Source organism: Mytilus trossulus, chromosome 5 (genome assembly GCF_036588685.1).
Source record: "Mytilus trossulus isolate FHL-02 chromosome 5, PNRI_Mtr1.1.1.hap1, whole genome shotgun sequence".
Lineage (NCBI taxonomy): Eukaryota > Metazoa > Mollusca > Bivalvia > Mytilida > Mytilidae > Mytilus > Mytilus trossulus.
Genome location: NC_086377.1, coordinates 6,167,063 through 6,188,741, shown reverse-complemented (window position 1 = coordinate 6,188,741; position 21,679 = coordinate 6,167,063). Strand labels below are relative to the sequence as shown.

Sequence of the window (21,679 nt, the reverse complement as noted above, 5' to 3'; positions counted from 1 at the left end):
ACTATTCATATAAAAAAAGAAAGATGTATGATTACCAATGAGACATATCTCCACAAGAGACCATAATGACACAGAAATTTACAACTATAAGTCACCGTATGGCCTTCAACAATGAGCAAAGCCCTTACCAAATAGTCTATATGTTTAGGTGTATTTGTAAAATAAACATCAACAGTCAATTAAAAGATCTAGGTATTTCCAAGCAGTGACCACTCAACAAAACCAATAAACAAGAGCATGAGAATATCAAAAATCATACAATTTAAAATTAAAACATCACGAAAAACACATAATACACTGTAATTATATATATTAATTAGTAGGACAATCCTTTTCACATGAGGTGAAAAAAACAAGGTATGATAAATAGTTATGAATACTTATTGTATGAAAGATTTTTTTTTTTCATCAAGGATTATTAACCATGAAAATGATGTTTATGCTCATAGGTCAACTGTCAACTTCCTGAATATTCAAAACTGATGCAACCTCCTCTCAGCATAAAGAAGGTTAATTGAAAGGATAAAAAAGTATTGCAAAGACATGGAAGCTGCAAAACCAATGATCATTAAAGAAACAATCCCACCTTTAGTTAAGATATTTAAAAAAAAATAATGAAAATTTTGACATTTTTCATGAAATCTGCATAAAAGGGTGTGTGACAGGGTGTCATTCTACCCCCGTAACTTTTTATTTTCCCTGGAAGCATATCTTTATTTTTTTATGACTTGTAGCATGGATACAAAGTATTTTATATTCCAATTTAAAAAAAAAATTCATTGACACAATTTTTTTTTTTTTTACTTTTACAATATTTTTTTGGCAAAATTGTACACAAGACGGTTACAGGCATATTGCAAAAAAGGGTAGCCATTTTGAAAAAAAAAAAAAAATTTAAAATAAATTTTGTCTAAAATATTTTAAAATATTCATTTATCATAATGTTCAGAGAAAAAGTTAAAAAAAAATTATATATGCCGGTTTTGGAAGGAACCTTTATAGCTTAAACAGGCTAAATAATGACATTTTTAGGACTGCAAAGGGAGGTAACTTTTTCAAAAAATATTTCTAAAAATAGCCTGGAAACCTATTCTCAAATTTTGATATTTTGTTAGGTACACCCCAATGAACAATATATGGGAAATTTAAGAAATTTCATTGGCTAGATTTTTTTGGTCGTCAGTGTCCTTCTCTACCTTAAGACGGAAACCGTCTAAATTGTAACTAAAATACTAAAATTGTGAAGATTTCAGTAATTTAGCATGGCTTGATGATGCAAGTACCCGATATATGGGCATTGTATTGTCAAAAACAGCCCATATTTATGTAGTAGAAGAATTCTTCATTCCAGTAAATAACTTAAAGATGACATTTTCACGATTTTGTAAAATTGCTATATTTTGGGGTCAAAAAGGGGTCTTACTGAACCTACTCCTTTGTCAAATTTGGCACTCATAGGGACCCTGTGAAAGGCATGCATATGATCATTTGCCCAAAATATAAAAGAAAAATTAAGATTGAATATTTTCATGATAAAATTGTGAGTGTGTTAATAACAGCGTTCGTGTGATGAGTATCACTAACACAATCGGCACTTCTGTGTTGGCCCGTAGCGGAATTGGCATACAGTGTTACCCTCGTCCGTCAGTCCCATAAACATAAACAAACGATAAACACTGAAGTACAGACTCCTGGCACATACATACAGAGTATTTGGACCTTTTTTCCCAACGTTCTATTTAACACCGCTGTTATGAACATGATTAGTTTTTTTGACGATACATTCTGACTTAACTCAACGAAAGAATACGACTGTTGTACTTCAAGTGGCCATTCTTGTGTCAGTTTATTTATGTATTTTCATAAAACGCTGTTCATTATTCACAAACGTATTTGACACAGAGCCTTCAATATACCTACGATGATGGAATGTAACATTTCCGGTTTGAAATTTAACCTTCTTTTTTGATTTATGTTAAAACAATTAATTACATCTCCCATCATTGGTATTATGAGATTCCTTGGTTACTAATCTTTATTGTTATATACTGTTATTCAGGTAATAATAACATATGGAACAAATAGGAACTAATAGATTTTTTGTCACATGTAGTGATGTACTCATGATCAGATTCGTGTACCTCAACCAAATGGTTTGAAATAATACACAATGGTCACAACACGGTCATCTTTATGTGGAATTTACTCGTGTTTTTTTTTTACCATCAGGAGCATCGGTGCCCATAGATATATTCTACATTTACTTCAATAAACAGCTTATTTACTGTTCATGAGTTATTAAATGTAAGGGCTAGCTTCAAACTAGTCGTAAGAAAATGTGGTACGTATACCAATGATACAAATGTTCAACACAGAGCCTTAAGATAGGAAAAATGCTAAATATGTTGTTTCCAATCTCTGACGTTAGTTGGCCTCAACCAAATGTGTTAAAACAAATACACAGTGTGTATGGTTACAAATGGGTCAAAACTGTATGAATCCTGTATCTATATGTGGAAGTTTGCTAATGATTTTTTTTAAAAACTAGGGCATATGTGGCAAATAGACATAGTCTACCTTTATTTCAGTAAACAGCTAATAACTTCCATTCAACTCTACTTCTAATAGAATTGACTTGTATACTTTTTCAGGATCTCGGTGCAATTTAGCAACCAAAAGTAATATTTTAAGTTGCATGTGAAAAGCATAACAAAGTGTTTCACTAGATTGCGCTCTCTGTCTAAGTGTACTTTAAAGTTTATTTGCACTGACTTCAGTTTATTGATATGCGTATTACGTCTTTGTGAATTTTGAAGATATAAGAACAGACTATCTAAATCTACATGTCCAATGATATCTTAGGTAAAATGATTGAAATATTTTGCATTATCTATTACAACTGGTAGCACATGATGCTTCTGAAGCAGTAAATGTTCTCTAATTTTTCACGGACATTAAATGATTCAGTTTTCCTTTGAACCAAACATTCTTTAAAGTTGAGAATGGAAATGTGGTATGTGGAATGTGTAAAACATACGGTAACATGACAAAAGGACAGAAAGTTGTCGAAGGCCACCAATGGGTCTTCAACAAGGCGAGAAAATCCGTCGCAGTGAGGCGGGCTTCAGATAGCAAACTGTGTACTAGTTCAAGCTCCAAAACATTAAACTGGGCTTGTAATTATACAAGACTAACAAAACAAGTAAAAACTTCTGACTTGAAGTCAAGGTAATCATACCAAGGGATACATCCACTATGCATAGGTCAAGAGTCAAAAAGTCATAGTCTGGTCAAAATTTCCATATCAAATATACACAAAGTAGTCATAACAATGTATTATGAATGTGTAGTACATAACAAATGCAGAAAACCTAATTCAGAGACAGACACACAAGATATATAACTAAACTCAATTGAACGGTACTTGCACTGCAGGTCACTATAAGTTCATTCAGCATAGAACATAAACTCTTGCAAAATTAAAACCATCTTTCACAAAAGTTTGACATGATTTTTTGCAACGATCATCTTACCACAGGTAAAAGAGAATCAAGTCGTGTAGTTATGTCAATACATTAAAACGGCAAAACTCTAAAAACTAGTATTGATAACCTAACCATGTGTAAGTACTATGGTAAACTGAAAGAAACACACGATACAGTCATGAAATTGAAAAATTGCAATAGTACGACCAGAACATTACATCGAAAACAGAGTTATAATCAAATTAAAGTAATGAGACATACGAATTTGTATTCACAAAACACATTATAAGGTACCTAAGTTTTTTTTGTTTTTTTTTTCAACTTTAAGTATTTTTAGTTCACTACTGGTTGTGAACAATGTCCCTAAGCGCTACAACAATGACGCTAAGGTTCCTCCCTGTTTTGTTAATTTGCTAATGAAACCAGGGGACTTGATTAGCAAAATATATCTTATATTGATATCTTGTGTTAGTTGCATTTTACAAAGTATTTATTCGAGCACACAATACATATATATTATTCAGTGTTATTATATATATAAACAATCATATAAGATAGTAATAAAAAGAAGAACACCTAATAACCGAATGTTTGCCCGTCATTTGTTTTGATTATATAAAACTAGTTTAACCGAAAGTAGAATGATCAAGAATGATCAAGCATGGTTGACCTCATGGCCCTCATGGCTTGACAAATAATTTCATGAAATGGTGAGTAATTTATTATTGTCTTCAAGTTACTTATCAAATGTGTAAATTTTTAAACTTATAATAATCGAATATTTCACGTAAGTAAGAATGAAGTATATCGAAGAGATCACAGAAGGAGCTATTGACTCCTGATCTTGATTGATTTGTAAATTATTGATTGATTGATTTTTTTGTTATTTAATTACTGTAATGTTTATATAAGGTCTAATTCACATAAAAAATAAAAATATAATCAAAGTTTTGATATTTTCCTATGAAATTTTCTAAAAAATAGACTATCTGGATGATATAACATTTGTGTTTCAATTTCATTTTTGAGAACTGACAGCATGTTCACAAATTTAGTTCCCTTTTCTGATAAATAAAAACATTTAAAAAACACAAAACAAATCATTATTATGACATGACTAAGTGGATTATATTCAATATCTTCAATTTTATATCCAAGTACAAGATTTTCAAGACAGAAGACATGTTGGTCTATATTAAAATACATTAATATGTCATAAATTATTGACCAATTGACCAATAATTTTTTACCCATTTACATTCAAAGAAAAAATGATTATAGTTATCACATTTGGAACAAATCTCACAATTTGGATTATCAGATATTTCCCAACGAAGCAAGTTATGATTGATTGCTGTAATATTATGCAGTAATTTCCATCTAAACATTTTCATTTCATCTTTTAAAAAATGGAATGTAAAAGTAAGGTTCTTCTTTATGAAATAAATAACGTTATCAAAAGTGAAATGATCTTTCCATACAAAGAATCCTACTGGGAGCTCATTATTAAATTTTATTAACATATTATATATTTCTTTGAATGAAATTTTGTCCAGATTGTAATACAATCCATGGCTATTCATCTTTATATCTGGTTTAAAATTAATTTTAGTATTTGTAGATGTTTTACTCTTTAATTTTTCTTTCCAAGATTTGGGTATAGCTTTACGTAAAATATATGTTTCTGCTATCCAATTTTGTTTCTTTTTAAGCTTGTCTAAAACATTTTGAGACATTTCTCCTTTATCGTCGAGTATGTCATTATATAATATTATATCTTCTTCTATCCAATGTTTGAAATAAAAACTTTTGCCAATTGGTTCTTGATATATTGATTTAACCATATAACTTGTTTCCTGATATCTAAAAAATTCTCAGGGTTTTTTGTCTTCCCGCCACCATTTTTATTCCAGCATTTTAAGATTTCAAAGTAAAAAGTAGGCATTTTTTTTTCTAATGATTTGTGAGAACCCAGATTCATTTTAAATATGAGGTTTCTACCCCAAAACTCACTGAGATAGTAGGTTGGAATAATTTTCCAGTTTGCCCAAGTTTCACCTGTAAGTCTTTTAACCCAATTTATTTTCATTGCTTCTATGTAAGAATCTAGATCTGTCACTTTTATCCCCCCTTCTAAATAATCTTCACTTAGCACTGAGCGTTTAACTTTCTCACTACCACCCTCCCATAAAAAAATATATATCATCTTCTTAAACTTAGATATGATTTCTTTGCACAGATTTATAAGTGATGCAATATATGTTACATTAGGTATGACTAGTGTTTTGATGATATTGATTTTACCAATCATGGTTATTTTCCTTTTTTTCCAATCATTAATTATTTTTTTTCTGATTTATCCAACTGTCTTTCTGTATTAAGTTTTTGATATTCTTTCTTATCAGAGCCAACATAAATACCAAGACTTTTTACGTTATGTTTAAAATAATGTTTTCGAATTTTTCCTTGCAGTGTTTAAGTTTACCTAGCCATATACCTTCTGTTTTGTTTCTATTGAGTTTGAGTCCAGAGAGCGATCCAAAGGTTTCAATTATATTAAGTGCATGCTTTACTTCATTTTTAGTTTAAAAAAAAAATTGTGTCATCTGCTAACTGTGAAATTTTTAGACTATGAGTTTTTTTAATAAATTTTGATTTGTATTCCCTTTATATCATTAGAGTCTCTTATTCTGCAAGCAAGTAATTCAACCGATAAAACAAACAATAAGGCGCTTAAAGGACATCCTTGACGAATTCTGCGCTCAATATTAAAGGTTTCTGAGATCCACCCGTTATTTAAAATACATCCTTTTATGTCTTAATATAGGGTTTTAACCCACTTCTGAAATGATTCATTAAACCCAATGTTCTTTAATGATTCCAACATAAAATCCCATTCCAGTGAATCAAATGCTTTAGAAAAGTCTATAAATAATATAGCTCCTTCAATATTAAAATTTTCAGAGTAATCTATAATGTCTTGAATTTGACGCACATTGACCCCTATGTAGCGATTTTTTATGTATCTATTTTGGTCTCTATGGATTATTAATGGTAATTTTTTGAGCTTTTGAGCTAAATTATATGTTTTTAGTTTAACACATATATCTAATAAAGTTATTGGACGGTAGTTATCCAGGGACAAAGGGTCATTTTTTGGGGGGTATTAGATAAAGATTCTTTATCATAACAAGTATTAGAGACTTTCAAAACTATGTTCTTAAGTTTTGGCCAAAATTGTCTGTAGAACTCTACAGTTAAACCGTCCTTTCCAGGTGTTTTGTTTAGTTTCATTTTAAAAATGGAGGATGTTAACTCTTCTAATGTTAATTTACCATCTACCTGTTTACTTTCAGAAGATGTCAAAGAATGATTTATGTTTGTACCCTCAATATATGATTTTAAGATTTCAGTATCAGGGTTAGAGCTTTTATATAGGACTTTGTAATACTCTTTACACATATTAAGAATTTCACTTTGATCTACAGTTACCTCCCCATTTTGGGAAAATAACTTATTGATAGATTTATTTGATTGCCTGTGTTTTTCTAAAGATAAAAAAGAATTTTTGTATTTTTGTCACCTTCCTCAACCCATTTTATTCTTGACCTAATTTGTGCCCCTTTCGCCTTTAATGAGTATATATGGTCTAGTTCGTTTTCGAATTGTTTAATTTCATTAGAAAAGAATATTATTTGTGTCTGTAGGTAATGTATCTAACCTTTCGTTTAAAGTTTGAATAAAGCTTTCCAAAATATTGATTTCATTTTTTTCTTTCTTTGGCTTTCGAATTACAATATTTAATTGTAGTGTCTCCTGTATCAATTTTGAACAAGTCCCACTGAGTAAGAAGATTTTCAATATTAAATTTATTCTCATACTTATCAATCAATTTATTTAATTTTTTTTTGATATTGAAAGTCAGCTAATATACTATAATTAATTTTAAAGTAACCATTTCCTCGATTACTTGAATAACTATCTAATTTTAAAGAAATAGCTTGGTGGTCTGTACTTGAAATTTTAGCAGGTCTGATGTCAGCTGTTACTGTCAGCATGCGTACTTGTTATAAAAAAAGTCAATCATACTTGCCTCATTTGTAGATTTTTTTCTTTTCCAAGTGTATTGTTGTTTGGTTTTATTTAATAGCCTCCAAATGTCTATCAGTTTATTTATTTTAATTACCTGTTTATGATTATTTACTGTATTTTTTAAAACTTTTTATTAAGATGCTTATTTTTTGTATCTAAACTAGATAGACGGTCATTCATATCTCCTCCTACAATCAATGCACCAAGACTGCGCTCTTCAATTAAAACTTGTACTATTTTAAAGAATGTGTTCCAAGCGTGAACTTCATTTGGTGCATACAAGTTTAATAAAGTAAATATCTTATCTTGAATTTCCAAATTAATTAAAATTATTCTTCCTTTATTGTCACAAAATTCATTTATTAGTTTAAAATCAAGTGTTTTGCTTATAAAGAAAGAAACACCTCTCGAATTTGTTTTGCCTAGTCTGTGGTGGTGTTTTCCATGAAATTCATTATTAATTATCGTTATAATATCTTTAGAGAAATGGGTCTCTTGTGCCATTAAAATGTCACACTTTTGTTGCTGAAACCATGTGTATAGTCTAAAGCGTTTTTCTTTCTTTGCTAACCCTTGACAATTTAATGAACAAATATGAATACACCAGTTTATTTATAGATCTATATATAGCATTGTGAAAGTTTAAATCTATTTTTAGTTTCATTACTGACTTTCCGAAAGTCTCTCTTAATAGGTAATTGAAATGTACCAGATTTAGATAGTTTTGAAGTGTAATTATTTTGATGTTAAAATTGACACTTACGGTATTTATATAAAATATGCTACTTTCTAACTCGTAACAAACTTTCTAATCTTTTTTCAGATTCAACATCAAAGGTTGATGTGTTGACCTTGTATGAATTGACAACTACCTGAATTATATTTACTATCAACATGTGCATGATATGGAATGTAAACAAATGAATAATTCTTGGATTATCGTTTACAGGATTTACATTGCAATATTGTGTGGATACATCATTATATTGTGAAATTGATATTCCAACAGAATTTAACCATTTATGGAAATTTATAAATTGACCTACTAGATGAATATACTTTGACAGTATATCAATCATAAACTTAGAACTATAAAATTGAATTAGTTTGCCGCCTATCTGCAATCCATGTATTCTAAGTGGATTATATTGGACATATCAACAAATTCTTTTAACGTGATGCTGATGCTTTTACAGTTCATGAATACAGTACCAGTTTCAGGCGACTTATAAGCAGTGTTTTTTCCGACAGAGTTTTTGTCCCTTTATTCAAAAAATTGTGTTTACAGTCTAAACAGTCTTCATATAGACTTTTATCTGTTTTGAAATATTTACCATATTTTTAAATAACTCTTTACATGTACTTGTATTTAAATTTTTCTTCTTTGAATGTATTCTATCTGTTATATAGACATCACACTCACAAAGTATGTGTACTGTGGATTCATTTTTATTCGTGGTATACGAATTTTCGTGGGTTTCGTGGGTCACTGTGAACCACGAATTTAAGAATTCAACGAAGAATAATCCCGATAAATGTGTATGGAGTTGGATGTTTATTTCCGGTTATGTTATGCAGTTCTAGTAAAGTGATGACTAGCGATAAACATTGTAACATAACACGTGTTTTTGTATTGAAAGAAGATACAAGTATTTTAATTAAATCAATAATAAATATATCGAATATCAGTGATAATTTACTTTTTAAAATTGATTAAAACATCATGGAAAATAATTGCAAGTTGTAAATTTCCGTGTCATTTTTTTTTTGTTGGTTTGCTAGTGATTGAAAATCAATGGGATTAAGTACGGGGATATTGCCCGTAGGTAATATTGTTTATGACAGGAACATTTTTTTTCACACCTTTTAATTATATGACTGTTTATTTAATCGTGATTAGGGAAATGAGCTTTCAATCATAAAGTTTTGATTGCATTATATAATTCCGACAAGCATTTATAAATTGTAAAACAAACAAATAATTAGTTGTCTTTGTCCATTATTGTAATGGAAGTTTTTAATGAACACTTAAACCTAAAATGACCAAGCGAGGATTTTGACAATTCAAAACTTTTTCAATTAATTCCTTCATTGTAGTTTGTTTTATTATTGATCAAATAAAGGCAACAGTAGTATACCGCTGTTCAAAACTCATAAATCCATGGACAAAAAACAAAATCGGGGTAACAAACTAAAACCGAGGGAAACGCATTAAATATAACAGGAGAACAACGACACAACACCGAAACGGACCAAGCAACAGACAAAACACCACGAGAATAACAAATATAACATCAAAACCAAATACATAAATTTGGGATGGACAAGTACCGTGCCACGTCTTATCTCAATATCTCAAAAATAAGAGAAAACACATACGACTCAACGTTAAAATGCAACACACACAGAAACGAACAATGTTATAACAAGGAGGTTATAGGATCTCCTAAAAGAAATCCTCGAATTACGTATCTGAAATGTCTTTTTTCCTCTATCCACGAAAATTGATACCCACGGAAATAAATGAATCCACAGTATGTTAACATTATAGACAAAGTCTATAGTTACAAGAAAAAATAAACAAAAATATATATACAATTTGAATAAAATTGTAAAAACATATATTATAGAAAATGTTGTTGTTGTTTTTTGAAGTTTTTTTTGAAGTTTTTCTTTTGAGGAATTTAAGAATTTTTTTTTCACATGTTCCTCTCTTGCTTGTAGCTCATCAGTAGGGGTAGTTGCATTTTGTTTGTTGCGTGTTCTTGTCTCATTGTTGGGTTTTTGAGAAGGTGTTCGAAAAGCTTCCTTTAAGATAAGGTCCATACTTTGCTGTTCACTGGAAGAGCGGTGTTGTTTGTCTTTTTTGATTTTTTGTCTTTTAGCCTTTCTAACCTGCCTCTTTTCCTCTGTAGAATTCGTATCAGATGCTTTTGGATTTTCTTTTTATTGATTGTTTTGGTTGTTTTTGTCTTGTTTCTCTACAGTTTCACTCATTTGTTTGTTGAATGTAAATTTGTTTTTTGAATTCGACAAATCTGGTGATTTGGATTTACTATAATTTCCGTTTTCCTGATGCCTAGATTTGTTGTCGGAATCAGCTAGAATCAGATTCTGATTGGCTGTCTTCACTGGAGGAGACAGTTTCAGCATTACAGTATTGGGCTGTATGGCCGGATTTTCCACAAGTTTGACACAACCAGTCATTCGGACAAGTAGTACAGTAGTTATATTTGTGTCCACTGTTTCCACAAGTTCTGCATACCCATTCATTAAGACACTCAAAAAGCTTAGTTTTCATTAAAATTATTTATCTAAAATGTATGCTTGTAAATAAAGGAATAAAAAGATATGGAGTAAATCTTTGTAGTAATAATTCAAAGTAATTTATTTAATCCAGCCTAGTAATAAGAAGTGATTTCAGAATATCATTTACTGCATTAAGTTAAAGATAATTTACTAATTTTTTTTTAAATAGTTTTACCAAACTCAAGTAATCCGGTTTTACTGCAAATATTTGAATGTTGTCTCTTGTGGACAGTTGTCTTATTGGCAATCATACCTCATCTTCTGTTTTATGAGCATTTAGTAATGTATTACGGATTTTCCACAAGGTTGACACAACCAGTCATTCGGACAAGTAGTACAGTAGTTATATTTATGTCCACTGTTTCCACAAGTTATGCATACCCAGTCATTTGGACACTCAAAAAGCTTAGTTTTCATTAAAATTATTTATCTAAAATGTATGCTTGTAAATAAAGGAATAAAATTATATGGAGTAAACCTTTGTAGTAATAGTTCAAAGTAATTTATTTAATCCAGCCTAGTAATAATAATTGATTTCAGAATATCATTTACTGCAATAAGTTAAAGATATTTTATTAATGTTTTTTTAAATAGTTTTACCAAACTCAAGTAATCCGGTTTTACTGCAAATATTTGAATTACTTAAACATGCTGAATCAAAGTAAAATTAAGTAATTGTATCGATTTTTGAACAGCGGTATACTACTGTTGCTTTTATTTTTAGAAGGTTAATATGAATGTAATATAATTACAAAGTACTTTTTGAAAGTGTATACTGGGTCATAAGTCCCCTAATCTGCATTCATGCATAGAATGAGACTTTAATGTGTACGCATCATGTCTCATTACTTGTTACGTTGATGACATTTTCTAAGTTATTTGTCTCCCACCTTAAATTGTATTCTATCATTGAAATGGTTAGATTGAAGCATTTTTAAGCTGTTGTTACAGGCATTTGAAAAAGCAAATTTCCGTAACTTCAATATACACTGTAACTAGATAATATTTCCTGTTGTTTCCTTAGTCTCTTAAGAACGAAGCTTGTTCAACTTATTATAACAGTACACACAAGTAGTTATGTTTAACTTTCGTGATAATTGTCATGCTGAGATAAGATTGTCATGTTATCATGTTAACCCTTATTATTTGTTGTTAAAGGGTAATTCACCTTTGCATCAAGCTGCAAGTAGTGGAAAAGAGAATATGGTTAAAGCGTTGATAGGTCTTGGAGCCAATGTGGCAGCTGTTAATATGGAGGTAATATATTAGTTTTGTTTTAATTTCAAATTGCCATGGAATTGTCTGATTGAGTATTGTTATTATTATTATACTAATTATTCTATATTAACAAAGTGAATGTGTTCTTTTTAGAGTGAAAAGTAGGAAAACATTTTATAAAATTGAATATTATAGGTTAGATTTCAGATAATACCAGTAGTTTTCAATAGTAACTTCTTTACGGTTAAGGTAACACGATACCGAATGACATTACGCCATGAGTTATCGTTCCTGTCGTTATCGTATAACGTTCACACATACATGTATAAGCCAATGCAGCAGGTTTTGCGTGACATTTTTAACAGTAACTTTCCCTAGATGCAGAGTGCCGATAGTTTTGATGCAATATGTAACGGTTATTTGACATAGATTATTTTATCGATTTCCGGCGATCATTCTGCTCATTGTAAATCTTAAAAAATGTTACTTTACTATTTATATATTTTGTCTCTTTGATATTTAAGCATCTGCACGCTTTATCTATATATGTTCTTATGCATAACAGACACAGTGTTATCACTTTAATTTTATTCTTGGTATATATATAGGAAGATGTGGTGTAAGTGCCAATGAGACAACTCTCCATCCAAATAACAATTTATAAAAGTAAACCTTGGTTTATATTGTAATACGTAATTATTCATGATTCACGTCTTATCCCCATGAAATTTTGTTTTAAAAGTAGAAATATAATTAAAGAAGCATAGGATGATGTGTGAAAAAAACGGAAAATTTTACAACTATTTATTCGTAACCATTTTTAAAATGAAATTGAAATTTATTTGGATGAAAATACGGATATAATAAGGGGGAAAAGCACAATACAAGCAGACGTTGGAAATCATACAGAAAACAGTTTGATTGTATGGAATGTAAAAAGTGGTTATTTAGTCGAATACATTTTTCTGTGTTCCATGTGTAAACAGTCTCTGAAGTTCATTGGTCTGTTCATACATTTTTGTAGTAAATTCGATATAGTTTTGGAAATATTTTAAAATACAGTGCCAGCCTTGTAATCGTATAAACCAGGTCTACTTAGGACGGACAACAACATCGGAATGGAGCATTAGAAAGTTAACTAAGGCTGACAAGCACATGGGCATTTGATTCGGAAGAAATGAAATAACAAAATTAAAGTTCTGTTACAGACTGAATAAAGCCAGCCCCGAATATACACTTGCGTCTACAAACAAAAGTTGATAGTCGTGGCTGGCTGTAGTCAGACCGGTTCAGTGTTCCCTGATTCTGTTATAATTTTTATCTCGAAATTAACATGCAAACGACTGACTTTTTATTCAAACGGCAAGAGACTGTAAAAACGCTTGATCTTAAAATCATTTACATTTTATATTCGTGTTAATTTACGCTTGCATGGGTATTCGGTGTTTTTTTTTAGTTTTTAGTTGGAAATAATGTACATGTACAAGTTGGGAGACAAAACGACTGAAAGAAAATTAACAAAGTTACCTTTTATGGCTCTGAGGGGCAAATTGCTCGCACACTAGGCGTTGGAAAAGGCCCAGACAGTTTCTTTCTTAAAATTCGATTTTACAACAAGTATACAAGTATATATATACATGTATAGCGTCAGTTAACATTTTCCAGACCATCATCGCGGATGTCCTGCCTCTATTGCAAAACCTACCTATTGTATTTATTGTTAAGTTGTTCTCGTCCTGAACATGCATGGAATATTGCCCACTGGACGTTAACCAACCAATAGTTAAAACAATCAATCCTACATTTTAAACCCGTCACTTGGAACTTTAGTTGTTAAAATTTAAATCATTGCCTCTAATGTTTTCAAAATATTCGGCAAAGTTTAATCGCAGACCGCGAGGAAGACCAAATTGAACAGTTACGCAAAACTTATTATCTACGTTACCGCTTGCTCATTATGGAAGTGGGAAAACATTAGACTTCATTTGTTAAAGTACAAGTACAAATAAAAAAAAATGTGTACATGTACATGTTATTTGTAAAAAAGTTCGCTGATAGAATGATAAATGGAAATATGTGATATGCAATTTATAAGATAGCAACAGCTGGGCATTAATTAAACGACATCAACACCAAAGACATAAAAAACGTGACTAATTGCTAATTTGAATAGATCTTTACACTTCTAATTTGTAGTTTAAGTAAACGTTGGGAAATTTTGAGTATGTGTAGTATAATTGTAATAGTAATATTTCAGTCCCTTGGTAAATATTAGTTTAAGTCTTGAAACTTTTGCTCTTCTCTAGAAAATTCAAATCATAATGAAATGTAAGGAGATGCGGTAAAATTTCCAATTAATCAAATTTCCACCTAAGACGAAATGACGGAAATGCTATCCTTCTTACATTGCTACTTCATTTCAGATCTCTAAATTACCATTCCATTATATGAACTGCATATTCAAAAATATGCATTGTCACCAAATTACGTTTAGAACACGTATCTTCATATTGTTCAACATTTGTCCTTTCGACCGTTAATCCCGCACTTAGTATATATAGGGTTTATTCGGCTAATTATTTAGGACTACAGTCGTTTATCTTCAGCTTTAAAACTATGTATTTGGTGTTACTACTCATATTATAGGTGCGCATATCGTCTGGATTTTTCTTTTTTGTTTCTTGACATGTTGCTGGATTAGACATTTTGATAAAATAGAAAGGCACACATAGAACAGACTCCGGCTTACATCTGATAGAGGTTGAATTTCAAGCTGAAACCTTTAGATTTCGAAGATGTTTTACTTATATAAAGAATGCATATATGATCTCAAAATTTGTTATGTAAATAATTTTTCACAAATGACAGAATGTTGAAATTTGTGAAATTTTGCATACAGTTTGCTAACCCGAATCATTTAGTCCCTCCCCGTAATCGATCTATCATACTCACTTCATGTTAGTGTAGTTAGCGGAATATAACGACTGAATTATTCGTTAACAATTTGCAAGGTTTGTCCGACTTGCTGAGAAAACAAACAACACATTTACACCACGCAGAGTATACTATACTACATGTATTGTGTGTACCAAGTCAAGAATATGACAACTGTTTATCATTCTTTTGATCTTTTTCAGATTTTGATTTCGTCATTTGATAAGGGATTTGATAAGGGATTTTTTTGTTTTGAATTTTTTTTGGAGTTTTTTTTTTTTTTTTTTTTGAATGTGTATTTAACCTTGTTTGATTGGTGCATCAAATGTGTCTTTTATAAACAACTGTTTTGAAAATTGTATTGTGTCGTCCCGAACATGCATGAACTATTTGCCACTGAACGTTAAACAACCATCAAAACAACTGTTAAATTAATCAATCTGTTTAAAATACTAAATTTCTGCATCATGGGATGCAGTGATGATACCAACATTGTCTAATATGATGAAGTTAAAAATCAGTTATTCGAATGAATCTCACGTGAAATGTTTCGTTTAATTTTTACGTAAACTTAGCAAAAATCAGAAGGTTTTGTTTATGGTGTTAATCAATTTTTGGAACAGATATATTATTTAAATAATTTTATTTCAAATATTTACGTGAATTTAACGTGTACAAAATTCCAGTGATTTATGCATGAACTACTATCATAAGATTTACATGGAACCTATTCACGCAAGTTTCAAGTATAATTATGCTCGTTTGATGTGAAATTAGACGATGTTTGTATTAATTCATATGAGTGAAATTCTATGTTCAGGACTAAATAAATAAATATATTTATTTAATTCAGTAGAATTTTATATTGCATTTCTAGGAACTTTTTGACAGTCGACAGGGGAAATGAAAATAAAATATACTAATTCAGATTACGACAAATATTTTTTTCTCCATTTCTCTGAGAAAGGAATAACGTTATTTTCTGTACACCATAACGTCACACGTTTTTTGGTCAAATTCTAGATCTATCGATCAATTTTGAAGCCATTTATTTCAAAAACAAGGATGGTGACATATGAGTTTCTATACGTGTATGGATTCCCTATGCAATCCTGGATATTAAATTAGTTTTTTGTTTTTTCTCCGTATATAAGAAAATAGGCATCAATTCGAAAATCTAAAAAGGTAAGCCGAAAATAAGGCATTTCCCTTATATACCTAAGTAAATATGTCACCAAAATTGACGTGTTCTAATAAAAATTATAAAAAAACAAAAATGGTGACCCCCATTGTTTAATACAAATTCCGATGTAACTTGATTCAAAGTATACGTATGACAAAAAAAATAGAAATCGGGAAATATGCTATTTGGTATCGTGTTACCTTAAATGTGTTCCACTTATACATATTATAATATGAAGTTTTGACAACATTTATATCCTAGAATGGAAATTTCATATGCACTTCTATTTTTTCAAAGGTAAAAAGATAGGCCTTGGGGGCATACTTTCAACATAAATATGCCTCAAATTTCAAAGAGCTGCAACTTTCACTTAATGTCAAAATGAAACTTAAACATACCAGACGAATGGACAACAAATATCGTGTTTCTGACTTGGTACAGTATTTTCTTATGTAGAATGTATACACTGTTGTGCACAAAGTATAGTTCATCGACGTTTTGTAGCGATGAACGAATCCGTTTGAAGCAACGAATTTATTATCAATAGCGTATAACAAAAAAATGATATGGTGCCTTCTTAACCTGTAATACACACTTTTTCTATATCATTAACATGAATAAGGCGTGTAAATCTTTTTTTTTTCATTTAAAAGAACAACACGTACTTTTTATATCTAATATCGCAATAATTTCTTTAATAAAATTCTAGTAAAATGTAAGAACATGCTATTCAATAAAAAAATGAAGATAGAATAACAAACACAAAGTCAAAATGATGGGAACATGAATAACAAAATTATTCATTTTCAAAAATTTAAAACTGGCTATATCAGGGACGCGCATATGGTTTCCCGAAAGAGGAAGAACGGTGATTGTTCTTATAAAAAAGGTTTTTAATGCATATCTGTTGAGATGACGCTTCGTTTATGTGCATTCGTCATAAAAAGAAATCATTATAGGTCAATGACAGGCCCTCAGCGCTCACACCGAACAATAAGTTATAAAGGGCCCCAACATTACAAGTGTAAAACCATTCAAACGGGAAAACCAACGGTCTATTATAGTATGTCTTGCATTGTCCAACATTTTGTTTTACATACGATGTATCTAATTCCTCTTTTTACAAGTTGTTCAATTCCAATAAAATCAACGGTACCAATTTTGTTGCACCAGATGCGCATTTCGACAATACATGTCTCTTCAGTGATGCTCGTGGCCAAAATATTTGAAATTCAAAGCTTATATAAAAGATGAAGAGCTATAATCCAAAAGGTCCAAAAAGTAAAGCCAAATTCGTGAAAGGAATCAGAGCTTTGCATGAGGGAGATACATTCCTTAATTTATAATAATTTTTAATATTTTGTAACAGAAAATTTTAATAACACAAAAAATCCGCATTTTCATGCCAGTACCGAAGTACTGGCTACTGGGCTGGTGATACCCTTGGGGACTAATAGTCCACCAGCAGAGGCGTCGACCCAGTGGTAGTAATAAAATCAACGGTACCAATTTTGTTGCACCAGATGCGCATTTCGACAATACATGTATCTTCAGTGATGCTCGTGGCCAAAATATTTGAAATCCAAAGCTTATATAAAAGATGAAGAGCTATAATCCAAAAGGTCCAAAAAGTAAAGCCAAATTCGTGAAAGGAATCAGAGCTTTGCATGAGGGAGATACATTCCTTAATTATAACTTTTTTTTAGCTTTTTTTTAGCTCACCTGGCCCAAAGAAAAGAAAAAATAAACAAAAATATATATACAATTTGAATAAAGTTTTTTTTGAAGTTTTTCTTTTGAGGAATTTAAGAAGTTTTTTTTCACAGGTTCCTCTCTTGCATGTAGCTCATCAGTAGAGGTAGTTGTATTTTGTTTGTTGCGTGTTCTTGTCTCATTGTTGGGTTTTTGAGAAGGTGTTCGAAAAGCTTCCTTTAAGATAAGGTCCATACTTTGCTGTTCACTGGAAGAGCGGTGTTGTTTGTCTTTTTTGATTTTTGGTCTTTTAGCCTTTCTAACCTGCCTCTTTTCCTCTGTAGAATTCGTATCAGATGCTTTTGGATTTTCTTTTTATTGATTGTTTTGGTTGTTTTTGTCTTGTTTCTCTACAGTTTCACTCATTTGTTTGTTGAATGTAAATCTGTTTTTTGAATTCGACAAATCTGGTGATTTGGATTTACTATAATTTCCGTTTTCCTGATGCCTAGATTTGTTGTCGGAATCAGAATCAGATTCTGATTGGCTGTCTTCACTGGAGGAAACAGTTTCAGCATTACAGGATTGGGCTGTATGGCCGGATTTTCCACAAGTTTGACACAACCAGTCATTCGGACAAGTAGTACAGTAGTTATATTTATGTCCACTGTTTCCACAAGTTCTGCATACCCAGTCATTTGGACACTCAAAAAGCTTAGTTTTCATTAAAATTATTTATCTAAAATGTATGCTTGTAAATAAAGGAATAACAAGATATGGAGTAAACCTTTGTAGTAATAATTCAAAGTAATTTATTTAATCCCGCCTAGTAATAAGAAGTGATTTCAGAATATCATTTACTGCATTAAGATAAAGATAATTTACTATTTTTTTTTAAATAGTTTTATCAAACTCAAGTAATCCGGTTTTACTGCAAATATTTGAATGTTGTCTCTTGTGGACAGTTGTCTTATTGGCAATCATACCTCATCTTCTGTTTTATGAGCATTTAGTAATGTACTACGGATTTTCCACAAGGTTGACACAACCAGTCATTCGGACAAGTAGTACAGTAGTTATATTTATGTCCACTGTTTCCACAAGTTCTGCATACCCAGTCATTTGGACACTCAAAAAGCTTAGTTTTCATTAAAATTATTTATCTAAAATGTATGCTTGTAAATAAAGGAATAAAATTATATGGAGTAAACCTTTGTAGTAATAATTCAAAGTAATTTATTTAATCCAGCCTAGTAATAATAATTGATTTCAGAATATTATTTACTGCAATAAGTTAAAGATAATTTATTAATTATTTTTTTTAAATAGTTTTACCAAACTCAAGTAATCCTGTTTTACTGCAAATATTTGAATTACTTAAACATGCTGAATCAAAGTAAAATTAAGTAATTGTATCGATTTACGAGTTTTGAACAGCGGTATACTACTGTTGCTTTTATTTTTAGAAGGTTAATATGAATGTAATATAATTACAAAGTACTTTTTGAAAGTGTATACTGGGTCATAAGTCCCCTAATCTGCATTCATGCATAGAATGAGACTTTAATGTGTACGCATCATGTCTCATTACTTGTTACGTTGATGACATTTTCTAAGTTATTTGTCTCCCACCTTAAATTGTATTCTATCATTGAAATGGTTAGATTGAAGCATTTTTAAGCTGTTGTTACAGGCATTTGAAAAAAGCAAATTTCCGTAACTTCAATATACACTGTAACTAGATAATATTTCCTGTTGTTTCCTTAGTCTCTTAAGAACGAAGCTTGTTCAACTTATTATAACAGTACACACAAGTAGTTATGTTTAACTTTCGTGATAATTGTCATGCTGAGATAAGATTGTCATGTTATCATGTTAACCCTTATTATTTTTTGTTAAAGGGTAATTCATCTTTGCATCAAGCTGCAAGTAGTGGAAAAGAGAATGTGGTTAAAGCGTTGATAGGTCTTGGAGCCAATGTGGCAGCTGTTAATATGGAGGTAATATATTAGTTTTGTTTTAATTTCAAATTGCCATGGAATTGTCTGATTGAGTATTGTTATTATTATTATACTAATTATTCTATATTAACAAAGTGAATGTGTTCTTTTTAGAGTGAAAAGTAGGAAAACATTTTATAAAATTGAATATTATAGGTTAGATTTCAGATAATACCAGTAGTTTTCAATAGTAACTTCTTTACGGTTAAGGTAACACGATACCGAATGACATTACGCCATGAGTTATCGTTCCTGTCGTTATCGTATAACGTTCACACATACATGTATAAGCCAATGCAGCAGGTTTTGCGTGACATTTTTAACAGTAACTTTCCCTAGATGCAGAGTGCCGATAGTTTTGATGCAATATGTAACGGTTATTTGACATAGATTATTTTATCGATTTCCGGCGATCATTCTGCTCATTGTAAATCTTAAAAAATGTTACTTTACTTTTTATATATTTTGTCTCTTTGATATTTAAGCATCTGCACGCTTTATCTATATATGTTCTTATGCATAACAGACACAGTGTTATCACTTTAATTTTATTCTTGGTATATATATAGGAAGATGTGGTGTAAGTGCCAATGAGACAACTCTCCATCCAAATAACAATTTATAAAAGTAAACCTTGGTTTATATTGTAATACGTAATTATTCATGATTCACGTCTTATCCCCATGAAATTTTGTTTTACAAGTAGAAATATAATTAAAGAAGCATAGGATGATGTGTGAAAAAAACAGGAAATTTTACAACTATTTATTCGTTACCAGTTTTAAAATGGTCATCAACAACACCGCTCGAACAAAATTGAAATTTATTTGGATGAGAATACGGATATAATAAGGGGGAAACGCACAATACAAGCAGACGTTGGAAATCATACAGAAAACAGTTTGATTGTATGGAATGTAAAAAGTGGTTATTTAGTCGAATACATTTTTCTGTGTTCCATGTGTAAACAGTCTCTGAAGTTCATTGGTCTGTTCATACATTTTTGTAGTAAATTCGATATAGTTTTGGAAATATTTTAAAATACAGTGCCAGCCTTGTAATCGTATAAACTAGGTCTACTTAGGACGGACAACAACATCGGAATGGAGCATTAGAAAGTTAACTAAGGCTGACAAGTACATGGGCATTTGATTCGGATGAAATAAAATAACAAAATTAAAGTTCTGTTACAGACTGAATAAAGCCAGCCCCGAATATACACTTGCGTCTACAAACAAAAGTTGATAGTTGTGGCTGGCTGTAGTCAGACCGGTTCAGTGTTCCCTGATTCTGTTATAATTTTTATCTCGAAATTAACATGCAAACGACTGACTTTTTATTCAAACGGCAAGAGACTGTAAAAACGCTTGATCTTAAAATCATTTAGATTTTATATTCGTGTTAATTTACGCTTGCATGGGTATTCGGTGGTTGTTTTTAGTTGGAAATAATGTACATGTACAAGTTGGGAGACAAAACGACTGAAAGAAAATTAACAAAGTTACCTTTTATGGCTCTGAGGGGCAAATTGCTCGTACACTAGGCGTTGGAAAAGGCCCAGACAGTTTCTTTCTTAACATTCGATTTTACAACAAGTATACAAGTATATATATACATGTATAGCGTCAGTTAAAATTTTCCAGACCATCATCGCGGATGTCCTGCCTCTATTGCAAAACCTACCTATTGTATTTATTGTTAAGTTGTTCTCGTCCTGAACATGCATGGAATATTGCCCACTGGACGTTAACCAACCAATAGTCAAA

At 30.7% G+C, this 21,679-nt stretch overlaps 1 protein-coding gene across 1 annotated transcript in view; it reads left to right on the top strand.

Moving 5' to 3' along the window:
* The first annotated feature begins 11,619 nt into the window (after positions 1–11,619).
* Positions 11,620–21,679, top strand: part of LOC134717529 (serine/threonine-protein phosphatase 6 regulatory ankyrin repeat subunit C-like) — a 48,169-nt gene continuing 38,109 nt past the window's right edge. The window contains exons 1-3 of the mRNA XM_063580019.1: positions 11,620–11,625; positions 12,045–12,143; positions 19,815–19,913. Of these exons, the coding sequence (XP_063436089.1) occupies positions 11,620–11,625; positions 12,045–12,143; positions 19,815–19,913 (204 nt within the window). The remainder of the gene's footprint in view (positions 11,626–12,044; positions 12,144–19,814; positions 19,914–21,679) is intronic.